The 26,659-nt window shown below is 46.8% G+C and overlaps 1 protein-coding gene across 1 annotated transcript in view; it reads right to left on the reverse strand.

Moving 5' to 3' along the window:
• Positions 1–2,224: 2,224 nt before the first annotated feature.
• Positions 2,225–26,659, reverse strand: part of Pink1 (PTEN-induced putative kinase 1) — a 67,952-nt gene continuing 43,517 nt past the window's right edge. Inside the window, exons 9-11 of the mRNA XM_077695377.1 lie at positions 23,074–23,198; positions 15,922–16,149; positions 2,225–3,219 (exon numbers count right to left, since the gene is read on the reverse strand). Of these exons, the coding sequence (XP_077551503.1) occupies positions 2,824–3,219; positions 15,922–16,149; positions 23,074–23,198 (749 nt within the window). The 3' untranslated portion in view covers positions 2,225–2,823. The remainder of the gene's footprint in view (positions 3,220–15,921; positions 16,150–23,073; positions 23,199–26,659) is intronic.

A 26,659-nucleotide genomic window follows, 5' to 3' on the forward strand; every position in this document is an offset into this window, starting at 1 on the left:
CGCCGCCCACCGGCGAAGTGAGAGCGCGCTGGGCCGCACACCCGCACATGTTGAGAGAGAGTGTTCGCTCTCACTTGGGCACGCGCCGGCGCCAGTGCGTCTGCCGCGGCTATGACGCAACACAATCCACTTTAATCCAAATCCAATCCAAGCCAATCGAATCCAATCCAATTCCCCTCGCGAGAGTGTGTTCGCTATCGGAGAGGGGGTGAGCGAAGGAGAGTGCGGACGCCGACGACGACGGACGCACGCAGGAAGGACAGGGCCGCCGACAAGAGATGCTCTCAGCGTCGCATCTAAAACTATGGTACTAAAACGTCGACCGAAGCGCGGGTACAGTGAACTACAATACTTGGGCAGTGTAAAAAGCGGCGGCTGCTCCCTACGGCGCCCTTGAAGCCAAACATGTTAACCGCCGCGTGTGGCGCGCTGGTGTGCCCGCCTGAGGAGATCCCGAAACGGCGCGCGTTGATTCACGCTGTGTTTTGGCGTTTTTTTTAACCGCTGCACACGATCTTTTTTGTGTGTAATTGCAAGAGGAGCCTAGCAGGCACTGCACTGATCCTTGAGTGTTCTTGATTCTGTCTTTTATTGGTGATACGGACAGGGTGTTATGCGTGCGACGGTCTCTCATTGCAGAAGGGCCATGGCGCATGCAGTTTGAAAGGATTGTGCAATATTGTGGGGTGAGACTGCACCCCTAATAAATTTGTGCGATTGATAGAAATATTTTATATTTGCGATTTGTTTTATTTCCTTTTATTTGTTGAGTTCGTAACTGTTCGTAATTATCTTACGTCTGCAAGACGTGGGCAGTACATTTCATGCACTTCTGCATTTCTAAAGCAGTAATTATTTTATGTTAATGGGTGACCAGCGTTTCAATGAACTGTGCAGTTTTAAAATGATCGCGTGATAGTGTGCCGTGTAGTGCTTTTCTGAGAACTACGTACGGTTGCACATGTCGATACTTTTCTTGCTCAGAAAACTTGGTTAGCTTTCAAATTCGGCATCTCTGCTTTGAGCATCCGGCAACCCTTGCCCAATGTCACATAGGAACAGCAATAAGGTCATTTTTTTGCAACTACAGTTAAACGTGGATATAACAAAGTTGACAAAAATTTGCAAATTTTCGTAGCATCCAGGTTTTCGTTACAAGCAGGTTTCAGGTAAATGAAGCAGAAACGAAACCAAAATGCTATAGACATCGGTGATGGTGCACACACACACTCTTCAGGATTTATTTCACAGTGAAGAACTGCGTGGTTTGTGCCAGCGGCTTTTTACGAAGTCACTATACTGCACTCCGAAGAGGCAAGCTTACTTACCTCCGTTTACTTACTCGAGTCTTTTGACACTTTTCGGTGCCTCAACCCGTTTCAATGTCCAGACTTACGCTGAAAGGGCGCCTTTTCGCGAACTTGATGCTTTTTTCCACACTCAAAATTGTTGATAGGGTGTTAGCTGGGATACCGTATACCGGCGGCGACGTTCTTCTCGCCGGCAGAGATGGCACTGCAATTGCGGACTTCTCTTGAAAAGACAAAACTTTTCGTTTCCTGCAAGCAGAACTCGTCATTGATGGACCGACAGCACAAATAGCAGTAGAGATGCGTGACTAGATGCCGACAGGGAGGCCTAATCGACACTGCTCTGTCACTGGAAAAATGCATGGTAGATTGTGGTGCGGGTGAAGTTCGCTAACTTAGTCCATTTCTCCAGCCGATTTTTGAGAAAAAGTGCAAAAAAAAAATGCCTCATCAGCGTAGCGAATTCGTTACTCAAGGCTAACCACTGCAATGTCTTCGTTACAGAAAGGTCGAAAACACGTGGGTTTCAATGGGGCTGGAAATGGGGAATTGAAAAACTTCGTTAAATCCAGGAATTTGTTAAAGTTTCGTTACATCCAGGTTTAACTGTACATAGAAATTTCCAGCCTGCACCCCTCATGTAGTTCAGGACGATACACCAAACTCAGCTTTTACCACACAAGACCCAATCAATGAGTTGAGTCTAGGACAGTAGTTAGACATAGTAGGTGCAGATTCTGCACAGAAGCAGCAGTGACGGAAAAACCAAAAATTTTCCCCAACTTGAGTAGTGGTGCCCTAGGTTGAAGTGTTCTCGTCACTCCCATGCCCAGTGGTGTTCCCACTGGTTATGTGGAACTCTGTCCACAGCACTTTTTACGAGGCTATTCAAGAACCGAGACGCAAGTCGAGAGAAACATACAGCGGCCATTCTGGCCAAAACATTATTTTATTGAGACAGCCAGTGAATATCGTGTCCTGCAATTTATTCCCGTGCCATCAACACAGTCCCACAACCTATTCTAAGGTAAGACAGGCACAAAATTAGGTAACGTGACTAAGTAGTTGTGTTAATGCATGTGGAGTGCGCCACTAACTGTTCTGTGCACTGTGTGCCACTCTGCTAGTGCCGGCAGCATCTCCTGGCCTCTGGCAAAGTCCGAAGTTTTAATTCTGCTTCACGAAAAATTTCAGGAAAACAAAACCGGTTCATTCGAGCCACAAATTCACAAAAGCAACCTGCACTATATCACAGGAGGGTGGGACATATCACTGCCTTGCCGCCATAGGCTACCTTCCTCTAAGAGTACACAGAGAGCCTACAAACTTTGCTTGTCAGTTGTAAAGCGAGGCCTCAAACTTTGTCAGTAGCGAGGTCCTTCTTGCCAATCATGGTAACCACGGCGCAACTAGAAACCTCACAAAGATCAGTGAGGCAGAAGATTGACTATGCAAGCAGTGCTACGCTGCAAGCTTGTTTGACCCTTCCCCTTCCTCTTCAACAACCTCCTCATTATTTCCCGTCCTCCCAGTGCTCTCGGATGTAGCGCAGCGCTTCGAGTGCCTGCGGCAGGCTGACCCTCGACAGCAGCACCCTGGCGAGTTCCAGGGGCACGGGGCAGGGTTTGGTTGATCCACATCCGGCATCGGAGATGGATGGTTTAGGCAGGGGCAGGCTCCCTGTCCCGTCCGTGTGAATGGCTTCCGTGTAGTCCTGCGGCGGGGACTGCCTCTTCCCGGAAGCGTGGTCCCCGCGGTGGTTCCAGTGGGGCAGCGAGTGGGCCATCAGGCGGCAGAGCCAGCGCAGCAGCCGTCGAGCGTCCGAGGGGTCATTGGGGCCGCGCAGGAGGTCGGGGGGCGCCAGCAGCAGCAGCTGGCACACGGTGGCCGCCAGGGCGGCACTGGGGCGCTGGCAGGGCAGGCGTAGGGGAGGGCACGGGACGGGGGGTCAGAGGGCAGGAGGGCACTGTTACCTCGCTAAAGCTTCGCAATGCATAGAAAGCAGAACTTTGAGCAGCACCTCAAAGTCTGGCAGATGCTAGCCTCTTTACAATAGCACCCACCAAAGTTACATGCCGTGTTTATTCGAATATATAAGTAGAGTTTTTTTTTTCAAAACTACGTAGTCTTAAAGTCATACCCCGCCTTATATTCGAAGCTCAGTTTATATAAATGGCAATTGTTTTGACTCTCCAAGCTGTACCCCCACCTTATAATCGTGAGTGCCTTATAATCAAATAAATACGGTACTTAAAAAAACCTTATGCGTAAATATTACAACTAATCTCCTCTAACCTTACCATGTGCAAAGGGGGGTTTGCAGGGCATGCCAATGTCCCTCGGTAGCTGTTTGCAGAGTCATGTTTTGACACGTACACTTTGCGGCAACTGGCAGTAGACCTCACTTTGTTCTGCTGCGAACGGTTGCAACAGTTGTTCAGTTGTCTCTATTATACCTTAACCTATCTGCACTGTACTTCTGAAGCCAGAAAGAACCATTTGGCTGTGAGCTAGATACAAATGCTGGTTTATGTTTAAGGAAGGCTGTTTTGAGGCCTAGGACGTGGTGGGAAATATTTAATAGAGCTCGTAGATTTCACCGCAAGTGGACTTAGCAGCACCGAAAATTCGCGCTACTGCTACTCTGAAGACATGCGTATGATGGGTATTATGCAGATCTCCACTTTTGTCTCGGTTAAAACAGCTGTTGGGACAGTTTATTTATTTATTTTTATTTCAACATACTGCAGGCCCTTCAGGGCCCATGCAGGAGTGGTTACAATGAATTCAAGTTTTCATCGTAAGGATAACATAGGTATTCAAAAGGCAAGAAACACGAACAATATAGAATACTTATGGACAGAAGCATACTATACAGTGTAAACGTTTAGTTCACAAAAGGAAGTTATATAAACACTAAATATGCAATTTTTCTTTTATCAAGCGTTAAAATTCTAGATTATTTATGGCTCTTAGAAAACACTCTACAGATGTGCTGTTGACGGCGTCCGCCGGTAATCTGTTCCACAGTCCGATGGCTGATGGAAATAACGAGTGCTTATGTGTGTTTATGTTGCTATGAGGTTGCCTGATAGTCCTATCATGATTTGTGCGCGAAGAATGCCTGAAGGGAGCTTGGAGGTAGTTAGTTCGGGGTATTTTATAATGATCGTGAAACAAAAGATAAAGGAACTTTAATCTAGATATCATTCTGCAGTCTGAGAGAGTTCGGAGGTCTGCCCGTTTTCGTAAGTCGGAAACGCTAGTAAAGCGGGAGTAGTCGGAAAAGATAAAACGCAAAGCCAAGTTCTGTACGCGTTCAAGTTTGTATACTAAATATTTTTGGTGAGGGCTCCATATAATGTCGGCGTACTCTAGAGTTGGCTTAATCAGAGATTTATAGGCATTAAGTTTAACCTTTAAGGGTGCCTGGCGTAGTCGCCGTCTTAAGAAGTTCAGCTTACCTAGTGCTTTACTACATATGTTGTCAATATGGCTTTCCCAGGATAAGTTGCTAGAAAAGGTGACACCTAAATACTTTACCTGGTCAACCTTGACCACTTCAGTATCCTGAATTTTATACTGGAAATTTAAAGGAGCTTTCTTATTGGTGAAACTGATGCTGAACGTTTTGGTTTTGTTTAGTTTCATGCCCCAGTCTTTGCACCACGCCTGGATAGAAGTTAACGATTTGTTAAGTTTTAGCTGATCTTCTGTGTTGTTAACTGCTGTATACATCACACAGTCATCTGCGAACAGTCTAGTTGTAATAGATGGGTCAACAGAGAATTGAATATCGTTGATATAAATTAAAAATAAAATTGGGGCAAGGACTGAGCCTTGTGGCACACCAGAAAATACATTCGGAGTCTTTGAGTTGTGTTCATTTAAAGCAACATATTGTTTTCGGTTTTTTAAATAGCACTGAATCCATGAGACAACTTTCGTTTCTACTCCTATGGCATTTAGTTTTGTTATAAGGTCCTGATGGGGAACGACATCATATGCTTTAGAAAAATCTAAAAAGATCGCATCTAATTGTCCTCTTTCATTTAGTGTGTCGGCAATATCGTTAGTAAATTCAGCAAGTTGGGTAACCGTTGACAGGCCAACTCTAAAACCATGTTGACGCTCGTAAAGCAGAGAATTAGATTCTAAATGGGTCATAATTGCTTTGAAGATAATATGTTCAAACATTTTACAGCACGTGCTTGTCAATGAAATTGGCCTATAATTATTAAAATCTTGGTTTGAGCCTGACTTATGGATCGGTTTTATTTTTGCACAGCGCCAATCATCTGGAATTGTGGCGGTGTTAAGAGAGGCTGTGTAAATATTGTACAGGTATTTTGAAGTCCACTCAGCGTATTTAAATAGGAAGTTGTTTGTTATGCTATCAGGGCCAGGAGATTTTTTTAAGTCGAGCTTGCGTAAAAGGCTGAGGACACCCTCCTCGCTGATGTTTATTTCAGGCATAGGGTTGTTAACAGTATATGGTTTTAAGGCTACTTGTGAGCAAGAACGGGTAAATACTGACTGGAAAAACCTATTAAACTTTTCGGCTACGGTTACAGGATCAACCACCGTTTCATTAGGCGATTTCATTTCTGGGACTGGGGTCTTTTCAGCTGATAGGTAACGCCAAAACTTATGCGGCTCATGGCGCATAAACGAAGGAAGCGTGTTCGTGAAGAAATGCTCCTTTGCGGCGCGCACTTTATCTCGCATCTCAGTGATAAGGATTTGAAGCTGGCTTGTGTCGCCATGCTTGCGTCGCCTTTTTATCTTTCTTTTTAGGTGAATTATTTCTCTTGTCACCCAAGGGTATTCGCGGTTCACCCGTTGCTTTCGTACTGGTATAAAGCGTGTTTCGCAAAACGAGACAATGGCCTTAAAGCGGGACCACATCGTGCATACATCAGTAATAACAGCGAATTGGGCGAAACAGGATTCTAAGTATTTCATGATAGCCGCGTCGTTTGCACGGGTGTAGTCTTTAAAAAAGGTGGTTTTGGGCTTTACCCTTTTTCGCGAAGTTGAAAATGGACAGGTTAGGTTTATCATCATGTGATCGGAAATACCAGTCTCTACTGTGGTCCTACAATCTTCTAACGAACTACTAACAAGCATAAGATCAAGCGTAGAGGAACATCTAGTGTTATCGGTAACAAGCTGGTTTAATGAGAAACTGAAGGCAGTGAACAGTAAAGAATCGGCACTTGAGGTTTCCTTGCCATCGTGCGTCAGGTTAAGCCAATTGATACCTGGTAGATTAAAATCTCCCGTAATAATTATTTTTGAGCGAGACTTAGTGTGTCGACCTAAGTAATCATGAATTACTTCAACATATTCTGGACCAGATTTAGGTGGTCGGTATACGCCCCCTAAAGTAATTGCTTTGTCACAATATGCCAGTTTGCACCACACACTTTCATGGTTAATGATGTCAGGCATGCGAGAAAATTTAACGTTGTTTTTTATGGCAATAGCTACCCCACCACCCCGTGAGCCTCGATCATTGCGGTAGCCAGTCATTCATGGTAGCCATTTTTTTTTCACACTAAAGGCTGAATGAAATTTTGTTTCAACTGAAAGATTGTACATTTCGTAGCTCTCTCGGCTTTTGTTCAACAGGCAACAATGCGTTATTCGCTGAGAAATAAGTAAACAAAGCCGGCATTTGTTTCTCCCGTTTCCCTTTCACGTTTTGGTGACATAGCCACTGACTACATCACAAAATAGGAGCGAGGCACCGCTACAAGCTAGAGTGTAAACGGTTGGTGCTACGCACTCTCAGGCTGCCAATGGTAGTTCCTACCCCCGAGAACATTTCTCTGGTCGAGGCAACGCCTTTACTTCACCTCATTTGGCAATCACGGCCATCTCATATTCTCTCCTCTCGCGTGAACTTAGCATGGAAGTCTACGCTCGTTACAGCGGATCCGGCAACAATGGACTTTCGGTTGCAACAGACCATTTCTGTTGGATTATTTGGTCCCCATGCATTTTAAGTGGAGTCCACTACGCTCACAACGGACCCGGCTAGAGCAGACTGTCGGCTACAACAGACTAAATTTCAGGCGAAAACTGTTTCGACTGAAAGTTTATAGCGGACTTCCGCGGGGCCAGCATTCAATGCGCTTTTTCTTTGTTTAGTTTGGCAAGAAAACGATTATGTCTGGCAACATTGCTGGCAGCCGGGTTGTTGGTGCAGCCAAGGCAGCACCAGTGGCTTTTTTTTTTTTTTTGTGCGACCAGCGGCATAAGCGGCGGGGTAGCCGATTTCGCTGTCGGATAAATGAAGCGTAATTAACGCCGTCGAACATGGGCAAAAACAGGCAAACATGGCCAGAAGTGCAGGCCTGTCTAAGCAGAGTGTCCGCTCTACCGTCAAGAACAAGGCCGCTGCCGATAAACGCGACTCCGGTGAGACTGAACAACAGCGCTATCGAATACGCAAAGTGGTGCACCCAAAGGCGAGTCTGCCCTCGTTCGTTTTTTTTTTATGTAATAAAAAGCTCAGGTTCAGTGGAGTTCAGTCTTTACTATTCCCACGCATGCATCGTTCCCGTTCCGTTCGGTGAAAAAAGTAAGAAATGCCTCAAGTGGGGGGTTGGTTCCCATCCATTTGTGCAATCTTCCCGTAACCGTGCGCAGTCCAGCTGGTCTAACTCTCGATTTCACAGCTTTCCGTCATCAGATTATTTCATAACAGCTGTTTCAATGACCAGACTAAAATCACAAAAATTGTGGAAGCTGCCTTGGGAGAACGCCAGGCAGAGATCCGATTTGTTTGACAAACAGTTTCGGGTAAACCTTCCTCATCACAAAGGGGTTTAAAAAAGCTTAGCTAATTCTGATGACCACAACTGATGTTTTATAGCTGGTTAATAACTGCGCCTAGTTATATTCTTGCTTTATTTGCTCAGCTTATCATCCGTCTTTACACGCGCTTGACCGCATGTGCTAGGCCTTTTTCCAAGTGCCGGTGCTAAGCTTTGGAAATGGTGATTACATGATTCTTTCCCCTCGCGCAAACACTGTGCAGAGGTGCTGCAGGCGTGTAGAAAGAACAAAGTGTATGTACTATGCGTATGCAATATCGGCCAAAGTACCCACTTTAGGGCTCATACCCCCCCAACCCCCGGCAATATGCTGCATACTTCGGCTACAGCGGGCGTTTTTTTTTCGGATAAAGAGGGTTTGTTGTAACAGGCGTAGACTGTAAACACTTCCTGACACCCGTGTCAAATAGTCCTTGTGGCCAAAACTCCCTGGGGCCAAACATAACAAGGGCAGAGCTGAAATACGCATGATTTATGGATCCATTAAGCTTTGGTGTTTGAAATGCGCATTCAAAATGGTTCCTTGCCACTGGTGGTACCAAGGTTTACTGAGCTGTAAAATTAGTTCCAAGCAGTGCATCGAAAAACCAGTTCTCTTATTGCACTCACCGGTGTTCATAGCGTTGGAAAATATGAAGATTACAGTTTTATGACTAGCACTGTTTTGTATATTGTTCTTCCAAGTATGGCTAATCATCTCTTATTATCTTGGTAACTAATTGACTTACCATATTTATTCGAATCTAAGCCGGTAGTTTTTTTGAAATACTGATACAGTGTAGACCATTTATAACGTAACCGCTTATAGTGCGGGACCGGATATAACGCGGGTTTTTGTGACCACCGGTTTGCCTCCCATAGAACTCAATGCATAAGCATACCACTTAAGATCCGGTTGCCCGAACCACAATACCGTTTATAGCGCGGTTTCTCGGCGGGTCTGCTGATCGACCGGCGCAGCTGGGGCATCGTTTTAGGGTAGCAAAAGAAAAAAAGAAATGATGAAATTGGCCACCTGACGCAGCGCACACCCCTTGCTCTCCTCTAACTTCGACGCAGAAGAAAAAAAATAGGCCCCCTTTAGTTCGCGCGTACGTGATAATCACAGCTGCCCTTGCTTGATGCACCTCGGAAGATAGCGACCGACTCCCCGTCCGCGCGTGGCAAGTTGTTTCTATTAATCGTGAACCGCATGGCCCGTTTTCGCACACGAATTGTGCACATCGGCGTTGCGCATGCGTTTTTTTTCATGCTCGCGTCTACGATTCCGCGCTCGCGGTGGCTTCTTCGCATGGCAGTGGGAGGAGCCTGACGACTTGCACCAATGGAAAGACGCGCACCTAATGGCGGGAGATTCGAAGCACTCCGAGCCGGCTAGCCGCGCCATGGGTGTTTAGGCTAAAGTCCCTCGATCAGATGAAGGGACTTTAGTTTAGGCTTACCACCGCGGTATTTTTTGATGGACGCTTTCACAAGCAGCGTGGATGGCAGTTTATATTCCACTTTGCGGTCACATTTTTCTTGCATGAGCATCTTCGCTTGCGCCTCGTGCGGCATTTCAGCGAGCGGTTAGAAGTGGTCGCTGGAGCTGCCTGCACCGCTTCACGGCCAGTGCTGACGCCATGTTGCCGCCTCTTACCGCGTCGCACACATTACGCCAGTTGCAAAGCCAGTTGTATCCGCGCCGGCTTCGCCGCGCCTGCGGCGTGCGCTGCACGTTTTCGCGAGAAATCGCTCCATGCGGTTCACGCTTTAGAACATTGTGTAGATAAGCCACCGCTCTTTCCGAACAAGCGAGCCGCGCGAAGATTTCCACCACCAGTACGTTGCGCTGATAAGCAGCCGCCTTCGGCATCGTGAACACAAGGTGGGGTAAAAAAAAAAGAAAATCCCGCTGGCCTTTCTTATCATGTCCTGCGGCATCTTCATAGACGCAAAAAACGCAGCCATGGTCTTTCAAAACACAAACACAACGGAAGTTGAAGCCGCACTCGCCGTTTGTAAGACTGCGCTTTTGCAATGTGTGAGACCCGGCAGCAGCGGCTGATATTAAAAATAATACGAAATAAAGACCCTTCCTTCGTTTTTAGGCGCTGTGCGTTTGGGTGATAAAAAATTTAGGATGACTTGAGAGGTAGGTGGCGATTTGGTTGAATTCGCGCACGTTTTGGTTATAGTGCGGTACCACTTATAGTGCGGATTTTTGCGGCTCCCGCGACATACCGTATTTATTCGAAAATAGGTCGAGCACGAATATAGGTCGACCCCCTAAAAATTGAAGTCGCTGAAAAAAAAAATAATATATTCGATTATAGGTCGACCCATACTTTTAAGAAAAAACTTGAGGAAACTTTTTAAAACTCCCATTTATTTACAACGCGGTCACCTCACTGGTTGGAGCCACACACTGCGTCGTCGTCGGAACTTGCGCCGCATGCGCCACAGTTCATTACCCACCCCCGCCCCCGACTGGCTTTGAAGGCTGAACGGCCAATCCTGCCTCGCAGCGCTAACTGTTGAGCTTTGGTCTGAATATCGCACGCTCCTCTTCCACGTGCAGCCGGAGTTTTTTCTCGAGAGCATCGTGCCTCCCAATTGTAGGGCCACGAAACGCAGGACGCAGTCCCCTACAAGCAAAAAGTTCGTCCCGCTGTTTCCGCCATCCCCTGATCAGCTTTTCATTAACGTCTAACTCTCGCTGAGCGGCGCAGTTGTTCAAGTTCTCAGCAAACAGGATCACCGACCGCTTAAAGTCCGACGTGACATCGCGAAATGCGCACGAGAAAAACGTTATGTGCGGAAATCACAACGAAGCAAACACAAAGAAAGCGCATGAAACGGAGAACGGGAGATAGTAGAGACAGCGAGCGAAGCAGGCAACGCCGTTCCGTTCACGAGGTGGCTACACTAGGTGGCGAAAGTCACCTTTACCCCCACCTCGCGCTAGCCGCTACCGCGGCTCTGAAGACACCAAGCCAAGCCAATCTGGCTCTCTAGCCAGTACGTCAGCTCGCTCGTGTCCGGTTCGGCCGCGGGTAATGCGCGATAGCCGGCAGTGACTGTGGGTGGTTTTCTTACGCTGATTGTTTTGTTATTTTTTCCTTTATTTTCTTGCCTGTCTTTGTTCTAGATGCTCCGCGCTGCCGCCTCAAATTGAGGAGCGCCGGGCGCGACGGAGAAACGGATCGCTCGGTGCGCTCGCCATTTTTGATCACGACTATAGGTCGAGGTTCTTCGGTCACGATTATAGGTCGACCCTCAATTTTTAAGCACATTTTCGGAAAAAAAAGGTCGACCTATATTTGAATAAATACGGTACGTTATAAGCGGTCTACACTGTATATCAAACTCCAGGGTCGGCTTGGATTCGAGGATTTTGAAACGCGCCAATTTCCAAGTGAAATTGAGGGAAGTGGCGCGCAGCTAGCGCCACCCAGAAAAGAAAGTATTGTAGCCATTACTAGACAAGCCAGTAGCCACTTAAGGGGGGACACTGCTCTTAAAACAGCTTCACTTAATTGTTAAGTAAACTCTGTGAAACTCGTCAGTCTCGCTGATTTTTTTCCACTGATGTCAAATATGCCCTTATTTCTTGAGTCAGTAAATTAGTTGCCAAGAGAATTCGAAATAATTACAGTCGAATCCCGCTACAACGAAATTGACGGGACGTGCGAAAAATTTCGTTGAAGCGAAAATTCGTTGAGTCGAAATCTGCCCCAACACACCACGGAAAGGCCAGAAAAATAGCCCCGTGCGTTTCCGCAACATTGGCAGCATAATACAATGTTTAGAAAAAGGAGTGATGCGCAATAACTCATGTTTATTCGGATAACAAACATACGGATGGTTATCTGATTTTTCACCACCCAAAGAACGCGTTACGGAGGGGGGTGAAGATATGCAGGTGCAAAACGTATCGCTGTACAACAAGGCGTGTCCACCGAGCTGATTACTTGCAGATAGCTGCTAGGCTGTGGGAAGCCCCCCTCTCGCTTGTGGCAGGAGCAGTGCCGTTATCTTATCCTATGACAGGGCACGGCAGCTACTGACCTTGGCAGCCAAGATGCGCGCGCTTGCATTTAACATGACCGCGCGCTCGCGACTAAGATAGGATGACTAGGCTTCAAGACCAAACGCGCAAACATGATTTTCACTCTTGGCTATGAAGAATGGTAGAAGGAAAACGGCAAGGACAGCTGCTCACAACGCATACATGACGGCACCGCGCCAGCAGCGGAGCACATTCATGCAATTTCAACTGGATATGGATTGGCTGTAGCTCTGGGGCTCCGCCTTGGCGAAGCGGGCCTGCGCCTCGTGTAAAGACGGCCAGCCACATCGTTATCACCATCAAGCAATGGCGTGCGCCTATGAGTTATTTTTTGTTTTGTTTTGGGTGGCAGTGTGGTCGCAACGCGCATTTTCGGTGAAACTAAGCGTCCTGAATGTATAAAAAGTTACAGATAGCTGGCGCTATGCTTATTTTATTGTAAAATAATCGTTCGAACCCAGCCCTAATCATCGAAAATTTCGTTGAAGCGAAAGCAAGCCTGACAAATGGTTCGTTGTGGCGAGGACTTTGTTGCATTGACTTCTATGGCTAGCTGACGGGGAATTGCAAATATTTCGTTGAAGCGGAAATTTCGTTGAAGCGGCGTTCGTTGTAGCGGGGTTCGACTGTAGTCATTTCTGGAGGAACAATAGACAAAACAGTGTTAGTTAAGAAACTAATCGTTAGGTTTTCCAGTACTATGAACCTTGGTGAGTGCAATAAGAGAATCGGTTTCTTGATGCACTGCTTGGAACTAATTTTACAGCTCATTAAACTTTGGTGGCACCACTGGCAAGGAACAATTTCGAACACCCATTTCAAACACCAAAGTTTAATGAGCTGTAAAATTAGTTCCAAGTGATGTATTGCATTCACCAGTGTTCATAGTATTGGAAAATGTAAAGATTACAGTGGTATGACCAACATTGTTTTGGCTATTGTTCTTCCAAAAATGACTAATTCTCTCTAATTATCTTTGCAACTAGTTGACTTACTAAAAAAATAATAGCATATTTGAAATACGGGGAGAAAAAGCAGCAAGACTAACAAAATTCACAGAGTTTGCTTAAAAATCAAAGAAGTTTTTTTAAGAGCAGTGTCCCCACTTAAGGGGCCATAGCTGGTGGTGATGCTGCCGTTTTGAAGCGTGCGGATAGTGGCCTGCAAGCGGTGGGCGTTTGGTTTTGACAGTGCAATGGCACCAACCAAGCGGTGCCATTATAGCGCCGCTTTTAAAAGGAAAGTTGTTTTAGCCGCGGAGTTGTCGTCGAACGTTCAAGCCGGGCGGGACTTCAGCGTGGATGGAAAAGACGTCCGTTGTTGGAGGACGCAACGGGAGAGGATATTTGTGTGCGCCGCAACGAGGATGGCATTCAGAGGCTAGCAGCGATGACGACTCAGAATGAGCACCGCATCTTCATGTTCAATAAACGTGCTTTCTTTTTGTGAACGCTGACCTCGCCTTTTTGTTCGGCCTACATTCGAGGTATGTTTTTTTTTTTTTTTTTTCGTGGCTTCGGACTTTCGAGTGTCACCTTAGAATCGGGGCCAGCCTGGATTCGAATAAATACGGTACTCAAAAAATAACGCCATGTTTAAAATCAGTGGGGAAAAAGCAGCAAGCCTGACAAGTTTCAGAGAGTTTACTTCAAAATTAAAAAAAAATCGTTTGAAGAGCCTTCTGTGCCTCGCTGACAGCCACGTTGCCCCAGAACACACTGCAGAAAAGCCAACTTTCTCTGACGATGACCATGAATGTAGCTGAAGTGAAAGATGGTTGAAATGCGAAGCTTCCCCTGGCCGAAAGCCAAGCTCTTCAAAGTCCAAAGTCAAAGCCCAAAATCCACATAATTACACCGAAAAGGCACTGCAGGTGAGCCAACTCAGTGGGTTTCCCCAAGGGCCCATCAAGTGCCTCAAGAGGGAAAGCCCTTCCCGTGGTCTGAATTGAACCTACATCCCTCGCGTAACGAAGCTGACGATTTTGGACTTGGGTTGCACGGGAGAAAGCTTTGCGTTTTACCCATCTATTTTTTTTTTTATTCCCATTTCTCACGTTCTTCCGTAGGTGTTCAGTTTCATTTTTTGAAGATGTAATGGTGCACACCTTTGAAATTTTCACAGTTCTTTCGTGCAGTTTTTTTTCCCCTATTTCTTGCATTTTTTGGTGTTCCAAAATGTTGTTTGACCAATTACAGTGGAATCTCGGTCATACGAATCTCAAGGGGCGGCAAAAATATTCGTATCACCCGAAAATTCGTATCATCAGAAAACGAGAAAAAATGGAAGAGTGCCGCGCATGTGACAGGCGGCGGCAACATGGCGTCGGCTGTTGCCGTGAAGAGGTGCAAGTAGCTTCAGCGACCGCTTGTAACCTTTTGTTAAAAGGCAGCTCAAGGTGTAAATTGCTCATGCGGGAAAGAGCTCACAAAGTGGGCGAAAACTGCGCTATAAAATATCATCCGCGCCAAATATGCGCCGCGGAGGTGGCCCACAAAGCTGCTGCGAGCGCTTCGAAATTGCCGCCATGAGGCACAAGGCACACGTCTCCCCGTTGGCACAAGTCATGAGGCTCCTCCCACTGCCGTTCGCGGCAACGTTGGCGGCAACCGAGGCTGAGCACGGCCGGGCTAGGGCGGTGGCGTGCGCTGTGTCGATACCAACTCGCGCACGCGGCCGCTCTAGCCCGGCCGTGGGCAGAGGTACCACCCCAGCAGAGGCTGGCGCCGGGGTGCCGGCCCGAATCGTCAACGCGGGAGTCAAAAGAACGCGCGCTCACCTTCGACGCGACGTGCGCACGCACGCGAACCGCATGCGTTTCGTGCGCGTCGGCGTTGCGCGCGCATGATTTTCACGCCCGCGTTGACGATTTCGCCCCCGCGACAGATGCTACCTCGCTCGGAAAATGACGCCCGACGTGCGCGGCAGTGGGAGGAGCCTGCCGACTTGCGCCAATGGCGAGGTGCACTCTTCATGGCGGCAGTTTGAAAACGCTCCGGACAGCCCGGTGGCCCCGCCGGAGATGTTTAGGCCTAACACCCCAGCAGACATTGAATGGGCGCTTTCACTACCGGCGCGGATGATGTTTTATAGTACCGTTTTCACAGCTCATTTACCGCTCAAGCAACTTCGTGCGTGCCTTGAGCGATATTTTAGAGAGCGCTTCGAAGCGGTCGATCGAACTCCCGACACGACTTCGCGGCCGAAGCCGCCGCCATGTTGCCGCCGCTGACCGCGGCGCGTGCAGGTGGTTACGCGGCAGGGTGAGCGCGCCTGTGGCGTGCGCGGCGCGTTTTCGCGAGCAGAAAACGCTCCATGCGGTTCACGCTCAATGCTTTTGTGCCCGCGCGCAACCAAGGCCGCAAGGCCGCACGGCCGCACCAACACTCCCGTCTACGCCGCAGTCGTCTGCTCGCGGCTCCCGTGTTCGTATCACCCGCACCGGAGTGGTAAATGCGTACGGATCATCCGAATTTTTTTACATTGCATGCAATACATTTTCGCCGGGGAATTTTAAAAATTCGTATCACAACGAAATTCGTATCAACCGAATTCGTATCACCGAGATTCCACTGTATCTCCACGATGTGTTCCATCTGCCAATTTTGGTGGTACTCGGCAAAGAATGCTCCGCATTAATAAGAGAGACCTCAAGATTGTGTGAAGGAAAGTCAAGGGTCCACCCACCCCATTTCGGAGGGGAAGACACACACACCTTGCGGGGCTCCCTGCGCAGCATGTCTCTGACCAGGGCCCGCACCACGGGGGGCATGTCCTGGGGGGGCCGCGGAAGCTCCTGCTCGGCGTACGTGCGGCTGTCCATGCGGTGGCCGTAGAAGGGGTTGGGGGCCCCCCACAGCTCGTAGGCCAGCGTGGCCGCCACCCACACGTCCGCCCGCCTGTAGTCCAGCACCGACAGCGGGCCCGGCTGGGCAGCAGATACCTGGGCAGTCCGACGGGGGAGGTCACGCGCACGCCTTACGTCAGCAAAATAAACGGGACGCTAAACAGACAAGGACAAATGTAGACACAAGGGACATACTATACAGGCGCCTGTAGATGTCTACTTTCCTCCTCGTCTGTTTAGCGTCCTGTTCTTCATACTGCATAAATGAACCAACTAGCTCAACACGTTTCACTACATCATCACTATTGTCTTCATCAGCAACTCGCTAATTAACCCTTTCGGCCCTGGTGGTGTCAACTGACACCATCGCATAAAAGTTTCTCCAGTGCATAGAGAACAAAACCAAAACTGCTAGTTTCTTGGGGAACTGTTCTTTAATGATACCTACTGCGATAGACATCACTGTTGTTTCATTTTAGTGGATTCATCTGATGGATCGACCTCGCTACAAAGAAGAGGAAGTTCTAGTGAAAACAAAATTGTGACATTGAGGCTGAAAAAAATATGGTGGACCAAGTTTTATTCCCAAACATGTAAATCTATCAATACGTGCACTACTAAGCTTGTGTTTTGTTTGTAGGTTCATGCAGGCATAACCTTTATAAAAATATCCAACGTTATTGGATATCCAACGTATTGGATATAAAAATATCTAATAAATAACGTCTGTGACGTTATGTCCAACATCATATGTTCAAATTAATTGCCTCGTTAATAAATTTCTTATTTCTTGCACCCACAGCTCTATTTTTTTGTCTAAGAGCTTATGGGGCCTAAAAATTTAGGAAAACACACAAAATATTGTTTTGCTTGAAATGAAAAATCAGGGCTGAAAGGGTTAAGGTCCACATTACACAAACCACTCCACCCCTTGCACTGCCAGAGTCCGTTCTTTGGCCCCTATTTCTCTCCACTCGTCCCTCGATCGAGTCAACAATCTTTACCAGCTTCTATAGGCCCATATTTCAGTAAACATTCACTTACCATAAGAATGGCATCTATTACAGGGAGACAAAAATGAGAAAGGCCGCAGCAACAGGAGGGGAAGGAATGCAGAAATCCAGCTATGCAAACACTCTCTGAAGGCAGTGTGCATCGGGTTTGGTGGGCATTTAGATCGGGCATTTGAAGCTCTTATCGCAGAAGCAAGGTGTAGATAAAGTGGAAGCACGAGCGGCATGCTTGTTTTGAGGAGCAGTAGCGGGCAACGGAGGCGCTATGGCAAATGATCTTGTAGTTGGGTAATTGCGTAGTAGCGCCATATATGAATTTCGCACTGCAAAAACAAAACTGAAACTGCTGGAAACTGTTTGAAAATGTCAGGCACACTTGATAGACATGCGGGGGACCATCAGAAATAAGCTTTGGGAGAATAAAGCTGCCCTTTGTCCGAACCAAAGATCATTAGTGAATAGCTGGCGCCATTTTCAAGTAATTATCACCTCTCAACGCCGTCGGATTACAAAGCTGACCGCATTATTTGGTATTTGACTTGCCAGGAGCCTTTTGACAAAAAAAATATTATGGTAATGCAGCCTAACCACGATCTGCATCCTTTTTTCTCAAGTGCACCGCCACGCCCCCTTCCTCAAAAACACACACCTCAGCTCGCAAAAAACGCCGTCAAAAGTCTCAACGTCGCCGGAGTGGGAAAATTTAAACTGAGTCTAAAAGGGCAGTGCCTAGACTAAGCACTGGCCGCATTAGGTGTACGAGAAACGACTACAACATGTTGAAATAGGCATTATAATCATCTATCACCGGTGATCGATTTGAATAGGCGTGGTAACGAAAGAGTTAATGCACACATGAAAGCGTACCATGTGAGACATACCAAGTATCTGCGGTGCAGTGGCTTCAATTTCGACATCCCTAATTTTTATTATCTTACCATTGCTCAGGAAACTTTTACATGCAGTTTTCTACTTGACAGCACCATGCCACTACTAAGCAAAACTACTCCAACGTAACCTGCGACAATGTCAACCCAAAGCACTAGCCGAACCTCGTTATAAGAGACACTGATGTAAGAGACAAATGGGTATAAGAGACACTATTGACCCACATGGTTGGCTGCCCTATCTTTCCCATTAGATCGACCTCTTTTATAACAGACATCGGATGTAGAAGATTGGTTATAAGGGACAAGTCATCCTTGAACTTTAATCAATAATCTCGCTTGTAACAGACATTTTAACTTCAGACGCACTGCCACCAGTCACTAATTGCAGTTGCTTCCATCCTGGAAGCACAGGTGAATGACAGACGCCTGCAGTCACTATTTATTATAACTTCAGCAAACACACAGTGGTTCATTCAGTCAGCTATGAGATGACGATGAGAAGCCCTGCCAATGGAAATGCAACTGACAGAAGTGGTTGAAGCTTACTGCCATCTATTGGATGGAGTGCGATCGCACATGTGGGTTCTCCCACTCGCATAGCTCCCAATCAAGAAGCATCGCAGATGTTGAGTCCTGCAAGCATAATGAATAGCCTGAGCCCACAACAGAAGAAGCTGTGCGCTCTGCCTATTCATCAGGCTTGTGAACTCAACATGTACGATTCATCTTCCACAAACGAGGAAAGAAAAAAAAAGCTTGCAGAATCGGTTGTAAAATACAGTGTAAATACAGTCATGAAGCAAACAAGATTCGGAACTGTTTCATAAATTCTGGGGGCCAAACATAAATTAGAATGGATCTTTTGCAACATGCTGTGGCGTTCTTTTGAGCTTATTTTAGTCATATGGTGCCCACATTGAACTGGGGTCTGATTAGTAAGTGAAAAAATGGTTCCCTGCTTATAAGAGACATCTGATATAAGAGACAGAAACTGCTCCCCGGTACGTGTCTCTTATAAAGGGGTTCAACTACGGCTTCGGATGCGGCTTTGTCTTGATGCGGCTTGGAAGAGGCTTGATGGCTGTTGGCTACATCGTTCCCACAATCAGACAGTAGTGCCCTCTCTAGCAGTGGACAGCATCTCATCAAACGCTGTTTTGTGAAAAAAAATTTACTACACTACAGGACAACTTCGGCTTGCTTGTGATGTTGCAAAGAATTGCTCGTTTGTTCTCGAACAAATGAGAAATTCTAATTTTTGTTGCATGACACAAGCCAACGAAATCTATTGATTGAGAAGAAAAACCATGTCTAGCAAAAACTTTGTGGAGCAGCATTCGTTGTAGCAGGGGCCGAGTGCACAGTAGTGTTTTCAAGTGAAGCTTGTATTGGATGATGTCGCCAGTGGTGTAGAGTAGTTAATAAAGCATTTGAGAAGGCGTTTTGCTTCCACGAATCCTCTTAATTTAAGCATGCACACAATCCAGACAAAAATAAACTGCAATCGAATGCGATAGTAAATTTCTCACATGGAAGCAATTGAAGCTTCCACCCGGATTTTCAGACTCAACTGAACCAATTGGGAAGCAACCAACTGTGGCCAGTTCTGTGACCATTCAAACCATTTGGCTCCAAAAAGGCGGTAGGCGAGGCCAGTTGATGAAATCATTTGAACCCAACTGTTTTTTTTTTACCAACTAGAAAACTGTTGGAGAATAAACAAATGTCTCTGAATTTTCCTCCTGAACTCTGTTCACTGCACACTTCAGAGCAGAATAAGGTTTAAAAAGGGCACACTGGTCTTAAACACTTCTTTTTTTTTCGCTTTCCAACCAATTTTGATGAAACTTCATGGGCTTGTTCAGTTTTTTAGCTAATTTCAAATATTCAATTAGTTCTGATGTGAGAAAATTGGTTTCTGAGGTAATTAAAAATCATCCTTGATTGTTCTTGAGAACAAGAGGGAAAAACCCATTCAACAAAAAATTACCAGCCCGGCATGAATAGATACCAGAAGTTGTGGAAACTGAATTGTAGGAAGCAGTTTTTTTGTTTTGCAATCACATACAAGTTTACATCAATTCTAACTTCAAGGTTTGAAGTACTCATGCTAACCAACTAAAAAATAACGCTAATTAAGCAACAACTGAAATGCAAAATGCAAACTATGCTTCCCTTATTGGATAGGTTAAGCATTCAGCTTCAAAGTGCAAAAGAAATGATCTTCCTAGCTGCACTATATGCTAAGATGTACCCCCCCCCCCCCCCCCCCCCCCCCCCCCCCCCCCGAGAATTTCCTATCACCGTGACATCACTTGCGGCAAAGAACTGGGGAATTTCAGTAAAATATTTTTTTGTTGAAATCGAGCCCCTATGGCTTTTGTAAGTTCCTGGTACTGTTCCAAGTATAATTTTTTTCAGAGGAAGAGCTGCAAATCAAGAGGAAAGTGACAACTAAAAAATGTTTTTTTTTTTTTTTAGAATTTTTTGGTCCCAAAGACCCATGTGCCCCCTTAAGGATGACTCTTAAAACAACTTTTTAATTTTTAAGGAACCTCTGTGAAACCTGTAAGCCTTGCTGCTTTTGCCCTATAAATTTCAAATATGCCATTATTTTTTGAGAAAGTCAACAAGTTCCAAGATAATTAGAGATTATTTACCATATGTGGAGGAACAATAGACAAAACAGTATTGGTCATAGCGCTGTAGTCTTTACGTTTTCAAACACTATGGACACTGGTGAGTGCAATAATCGAAGCGGTTGCTTGATGCACCAGTTGGAACTAATTTTACAGCTCAATTTGGGCACTCAAAATGGTTCCTCACCACTGGTGCCACCAAAGTTAGTTCCAAGCAGTGCATCAAGAAACCGCTTCGATTACTGCACTCACCAGTGTTCATGGTGTTGAAAAATGCAACGACTACAGCGCTATGACCAACACTGTTCCGCCTATTGGTCCTCCAAGTATGGCTAATCATCTTTAATAATCTTGGGAACCAATAGATGGACTCAAAAAATAATGGCATATTTGAAATTTGTGGGGAAAAGCAGCAAGGCTGAGAAGTTTCAGACAGTTTACTTAAAAATTAAAATTTTTTTTCAGAGCAGTGAAGGAAATGAAGGAAAGTAATGTGGGTGAAAAGAAGCAGGGCCCGCTTGCTCGAAGCGAAATAAGACAGTCTTATTCGCAGTCTAATCTTATTGGCTGATTGATTGATTGATTGATTGATTGATTGAGGGGTTTAACGCGCCGACGCAACGCAGGCGATGAGGCGCGCCGTAGTGGAGGGCTCCGGATTAGTTTTGACCACCTGGGGATCTTTATCGTGCGCCGAAATCTCGTACACACGGGCGTTTTTGCTTTTCGCCTCCATCAGAAAAGCGGCCGCCGCGGCCGGGAATCGAACCCGCGACCTCGTGCTCAGCAGCGCAACGCCTTAGCCACTAATCTTATTGGCAGTCTTATTCGGGGTCTTATGTTCCCTAGGCTATAAGACGCTTTCTGGAAACTTATAAGACAGTGAATAAGACTCTAAATAAGAACGCAACAAGACTGTGAATAAGCCTGCTCCGAGCAGTCTTATTCACAGTCTTATGCTGACGTGGTCGGTCATTTCATCATAAAGATCGACCTCCATACCGTGAAAAACGAGTGCAGTAGCCGTAGAAGTGGCGAACGATACCAGACGATACCGAGCGGTGGCCGTTCGACCGTCTGCTTGGAACAAATAAATGCCTGATCCGAGGAGATCGACACCGTTGTAAACACCGTCGGGAGAGAGGGTGGAAAGAGACAGACAACGCAGGCGCCGGAAGCCGCAAGGCCTACCTACTTTGAAGTGGCACCGATGGCTGCAGCCAACCCCCGTTTTCAAATTTCGCTGTGCGCCATGGGCGTGTGCTTGTTTTTTCCGGGTAGCGCGGCTTTTTTTCTCCATCAGGTCAAACAAAGATGGGCACGAGTGATAGTCTGCGGCCCGATATTAGTCCCGAGCAGACATCGGGCAGCCAAGCGCGCGGTATGAATGTGTGATCGTCTGCTATGTCGGCTGTCACCACAGTAGCTACGAAAAGGTGGCATGGAAAGGACGGAACAAATGTATTGTTTTATAAAATCATGCCCATTAACCCAGGAACAACAAATAGGCGTTCACAATAGAACTACAATGTGACAACAAAATTACACACATCATCAAAATGCTAGCAACATCAAAATGCTAGTACCTCTGCCCGTGAGCGTCAAATAAAATCCCGTTTTCAACGAGAAGCTGCGCAGACTCGCGTCTTTCCATCCTTCTCTTCGAAAGTGGCGGTTACGAAGCACATTCTGCTTGAGCAAATGGGATCCGGAGGCGACACGTAAAAGCGGCATGCGTAATACCAACATTCGGCTATATTCTACAGCGCGATTGTTTACATCGGCAGCCCTCGCTAACATGCTGCCGGCTAGGCAGCGGGTTGTTGCGATCGTGTGACGTGTCGCCGTTCCAGGTGGCGTGAGCCGCTGGAGTGCTCGTTACATCCGAGTCTACGACGATGAACCGGAAGCCAATTCGCAACTTTCTAATTTACGGTGAGATGAAACGCATGACTCGTGTTGCGACAACGTCAAACGTTGCTGCTTTTTGCGTCAGCCCAGTGGGTTTCTTGCGCCCACGCTTCGAGCAGACGATCTTTGTTTTACGCGGCCGGGCGACCGAGGCCCGGTTGGCGTACCAAGGATGGCGGATCATTGTAACACATGTGTCACAAGGACCAAATACGGTATCTGATGGTCAGCATTTCTTGAATTTATCCAATCATGGTTGAAAATAAACGCTTGCGCCACGCCGGCGACGGCAACAAGCAGTTTTGCGGCGTATTCCCCGCTTTTCCCTAGGGGCCTCTCTCGTGCTCATCTAGGTACCCGCTGTCCCTATAGTCTTCAATAAGACCGCTCTGTATACTGGCCCGAGTGCTTTCGAGCAAGCGCACTAGCCCGAATCTTATTCGTGGTCTTATTGAAGTCCGTGAATAAGACTAGACTGTGAATAAGATTGCCAATAAGAACGTGTGTTCGTGCAAGCGGGCCCAGGTTTGGGAAGATTAGGGGAGCCCCTAAACAAGGGCATCTCACCTCGGGCGGCATGAGGGCGGCATTTCCCCCGCGGTTGATCTCCTCCGAGGGGAAGGGCAGCTGCAGGCTGCCTTCAGCCAGGCAGCTCCCAAAGTCGGACACCACCAGCCGAGGGCTCCGCACGCCTGCGCGTGGACAGACAGCGGGGCAGTCTCTTTCAGGATAGTCTGGGAATTTCAATGAGGAAGCTGAAATTGACAATTTCGCAAGCACGCCTCCACAAAGGGCCCGTAGAAAAAAAAACGGACCATCTCCACTAACGTGAAACCTGGTGGCAGGCAAAGCGCGCAGTGTATAACTGTTTTCTCGGTGCCCTGGCGTTTTTGCCAACAGATGAAACGGTTGGGGGATACAGGTTCACAGCTTTGCTGTAAAAGTTCTCGTGTCTTTGAAGCACGAAGCTCTCTGGCATGAGGTGTACATGAGTGCCCCGGTATTTTAGTACCATGACTACATGAGACGACGATTACGATGACGACGACAGTAGACACCAACAGTCCCAGCCCCTGCAGGGCCTCGCCCCTAAAACAAGAGGCTCATCTAGAAGGATTAGTGAAATTTTCCTCTGGTGCGAAACAAACACAAAGCAGCTATCCCGCTGCTTTTAGCTTTATTGACAGTATTTATTTTTATGTGGGACAACTATCATCTCGTGCGGTGACCTCAACTACAAAAGCTCCAGTGTGTTAGTGTAATTAGGGTAGCACCATAAGTCCTGAGAAGTGTATGATTAAAACAATTGCCAAAAATTGTTTTATATGGAAATCTACACTGCATAAAAATCAAGTTGTAACTGTTGCAGTTTCATGAACTTTTGTGTCAGTTCTACAAAGAAAAAGAAAACTTGGCATGTGGGGCAACCCAAAACATCAATAATTAGCTGGATTTACAAACCCTCTCATAGCATGTTGGAAGCATCCTCACTTTACATGAGCCTGATTACGGGTCCCTTGTTTACATTTTTCATTCAATGAAAAATGTGTACATTTTTCATTCAAAACACTTGCACCACACGCACAATAACTTTAAAGTTCCGCAAAGAGCACACTTGAGATTAAAATTGAACCACACAAAACACGCACTGTGAGCTTTGTTAGTGTGCAGCGTCAACACCTTTTTGCTACGAAAGCTTTATCATGTTTTCTCTAGAAGTAAGAAGCTAGACAAGATTGCAGTCTTTTGCAAGCCTCATACAGAATGAAAAAAGCAAAATTACCGTAAAATAAAGATCAACTTCGCCCATTATTTGACTAGAAAGCCTGAAACTACCCCGGTCGGAAGCTGGGCTTTCTTATCCGGCTTGCAACTGTTGACTGGGCGTTGATTGAGCGTTGACTGGGTCAGCTTGAAACCAACTTTATCAGGACGTGAGAAGAAAAGCACAAGAGAGGGTTTTGCCCAGTTCCAAGGAGATAAGAGGCGCAACAAAAAAAAAAGGCACCTTCGCGTCGTGTGGTTTATCTGCAAAGCCAGCTGCCATGGCTCTTCAACAACTCTAGAGAGTTTTCAGACCATGGGGCCACAGGGGTGCCCAAGTAGTCTGTCACTTGTCTGTCACAGCTCACGCAATGAGCTGCCATATTTGCTAGACTAATTTACTCAATTCTAAGCAGATAACAAAAAAAAAATGTAAATACAGAAGTGATGCTGCACTTAGATTAAAAGATTTACATTCAAGAGCAATCAGTAGTTGCCTCCAGAGCTTTCAGCGCTACCTGGAAGTTCCACTAAAAAAAAAAAAAAAAAAAGCCCTCTTGCGGTCATGAATAGCCAGTACTACCTGTGATGGCTAACAGCACAAAAACAAAAAAAAACAGCACTTGTTTGTGTCCTCCCCTTTCATGTTTCTGTCCAGTTTTTGCACTGTTAGCGAATATGGAACAGTACCAACTAGTCCAGCTTACAACACTCCTGTAGTATCCATGGCAAAATACAGGCCGCCATTTTGAACGCTGTTCCACTCCTTCCGCATCGAATTGGCAAGTGCACTGGCTTGGTTACTGCTATGTTGGCAGCAGTCTTGGGCAGTAACTAGTTACTAGTAACGCGTTACCGGTAACTAGTTACTTTTTTCAGTAACTTGTAACTGTAACTAGTTACTTTTAAGTTAGAGGAACTTGTAACTGTAACGATATTACTGTTACTTTTTTGTTGAGTAACTGTAACAAGAAATATCGTTACAGTTACTTTATTTCTATAAAAAATTATCCAATGGCAACACTCATTAACGACCGGTGTACAGTTTGCCCATTTCCCTTTTTCGGCCTTTCTTCTGCAGAACCTTCGTCTGCAACTATGCCAGCTCACTCCCTTCTCGTGGGTGAAAAACATCTGGACTAGAAATGTTTAGGCGTGCACGTGTGCGTCGTGTCCCACGCGGTCTACTAAGGGCTCGAAGTTTCTGAGTCTAAGCTGCAGTAGTTTCCTCAGCAGCGTGACATCGCTCTCACCCAGGCCATAAATAGCGCTGCGACACGCGCCTAGCGCACGTGGATGCATTTTCGCCACATCTGGAGGGCAGTAAAAGTGTTTGACACAAAGGCGAACAGGAAAACAAACACCCACAAACGCCGCACAATGCACTGAAACCTTTTCACTTTTGCGGAAGCCTGGAAAACTCCGGTCAGGGCGTCGCTTTCTCATTAGCGATGTGCAGCCCCGTTTGCAGGGTCATAAAACGCCGCGGGGAGTCTCTCGGTGGCCTCACGCTCGTCCAGCCCTGTGCGCATTGTAGAGTGTCCGATTGACAAGTCGCAGTTGCTTGCGACCATTGTTCGCTTTAGAGACCCCTGGCCGTATTTGGGACCACACGTTTGGGACCCCTGGTCTAGGGGCTCCATCGAGCTGTACCAAGTGCTCGAACGAGGTCTAGGAAGTAATAAATTTCATGCCCCTCCACACATACGACGACCCCAACGATGGTGGCCCCCGAGTGCCCTCACACCAACCACATCTTGGCCGGCAGAAGTCTGACCACAGTGCCACTGCACGAAGAAATGTTCTTGGGAAGCCTCCCGACTTCGTTTCGAGGGCTGTGGCCGAAACGAAAACAGTAGCTACATCTGCTTTTGAATGTTGGGTGCAAGGAATACTTGGGTGAGCTTCGTTCGGCCTACGCCTCAAAGCAAACGAAGGGAGCGGTTCCTGGGATCGGAGACGTGAGTGCTGTGGAAGGCTGGGATTGTGAGAGCAGTTTTTTCCGGTCGGGACGCAAAATCCGCTTTTGTGAGGACGGCGGAGGGGGGGGGGGGGGGGTGAGGAGAGGAAGGGGAGGACGAAAACAGTAAAGCGTTCGTTTCAGTTTCTATTCCCTTTGGAAATATCTTGTCTCATTCCGGGGATGGGGGCGGCTGCGGGTTGGGGCGGGAGAACGACTCCGAGGGCCCCCGGACAAACGCCGCTTCGGCAATGGCTCAAATTGGTCTTCGTCTCCGACCACAAGTACGAAATAAAAAGTCAACGAAGCGCTTTTTTTTTAGTATCCTTCAAAAACACCTCGAGAACCGATGTACTCCCACGCCCGTTTCCCCTTTCCTACGAGGGCCTTCCGTCGATCCGCCACCTCCGCCCCCTTTTTTCCATTCTC

This window comes from Haemaphysalis longicornis, unplaced genomic scaffold, assembly GCF_048455015.1.
Source record: "Haemaphysalis longicornis isolate Haplotype H1 unplaced genomic scaffold, Haemaphysalis longicornis Haplotype H1 scaffold_14, whole genome shotgun sequence".
Lineage (NCBI taxonomy): Eukaryota > Metazoa > Arthropoda > Arachnida > Ixodida > Ixodidae > Haemaphysalis > Haemaphysalis longicornis.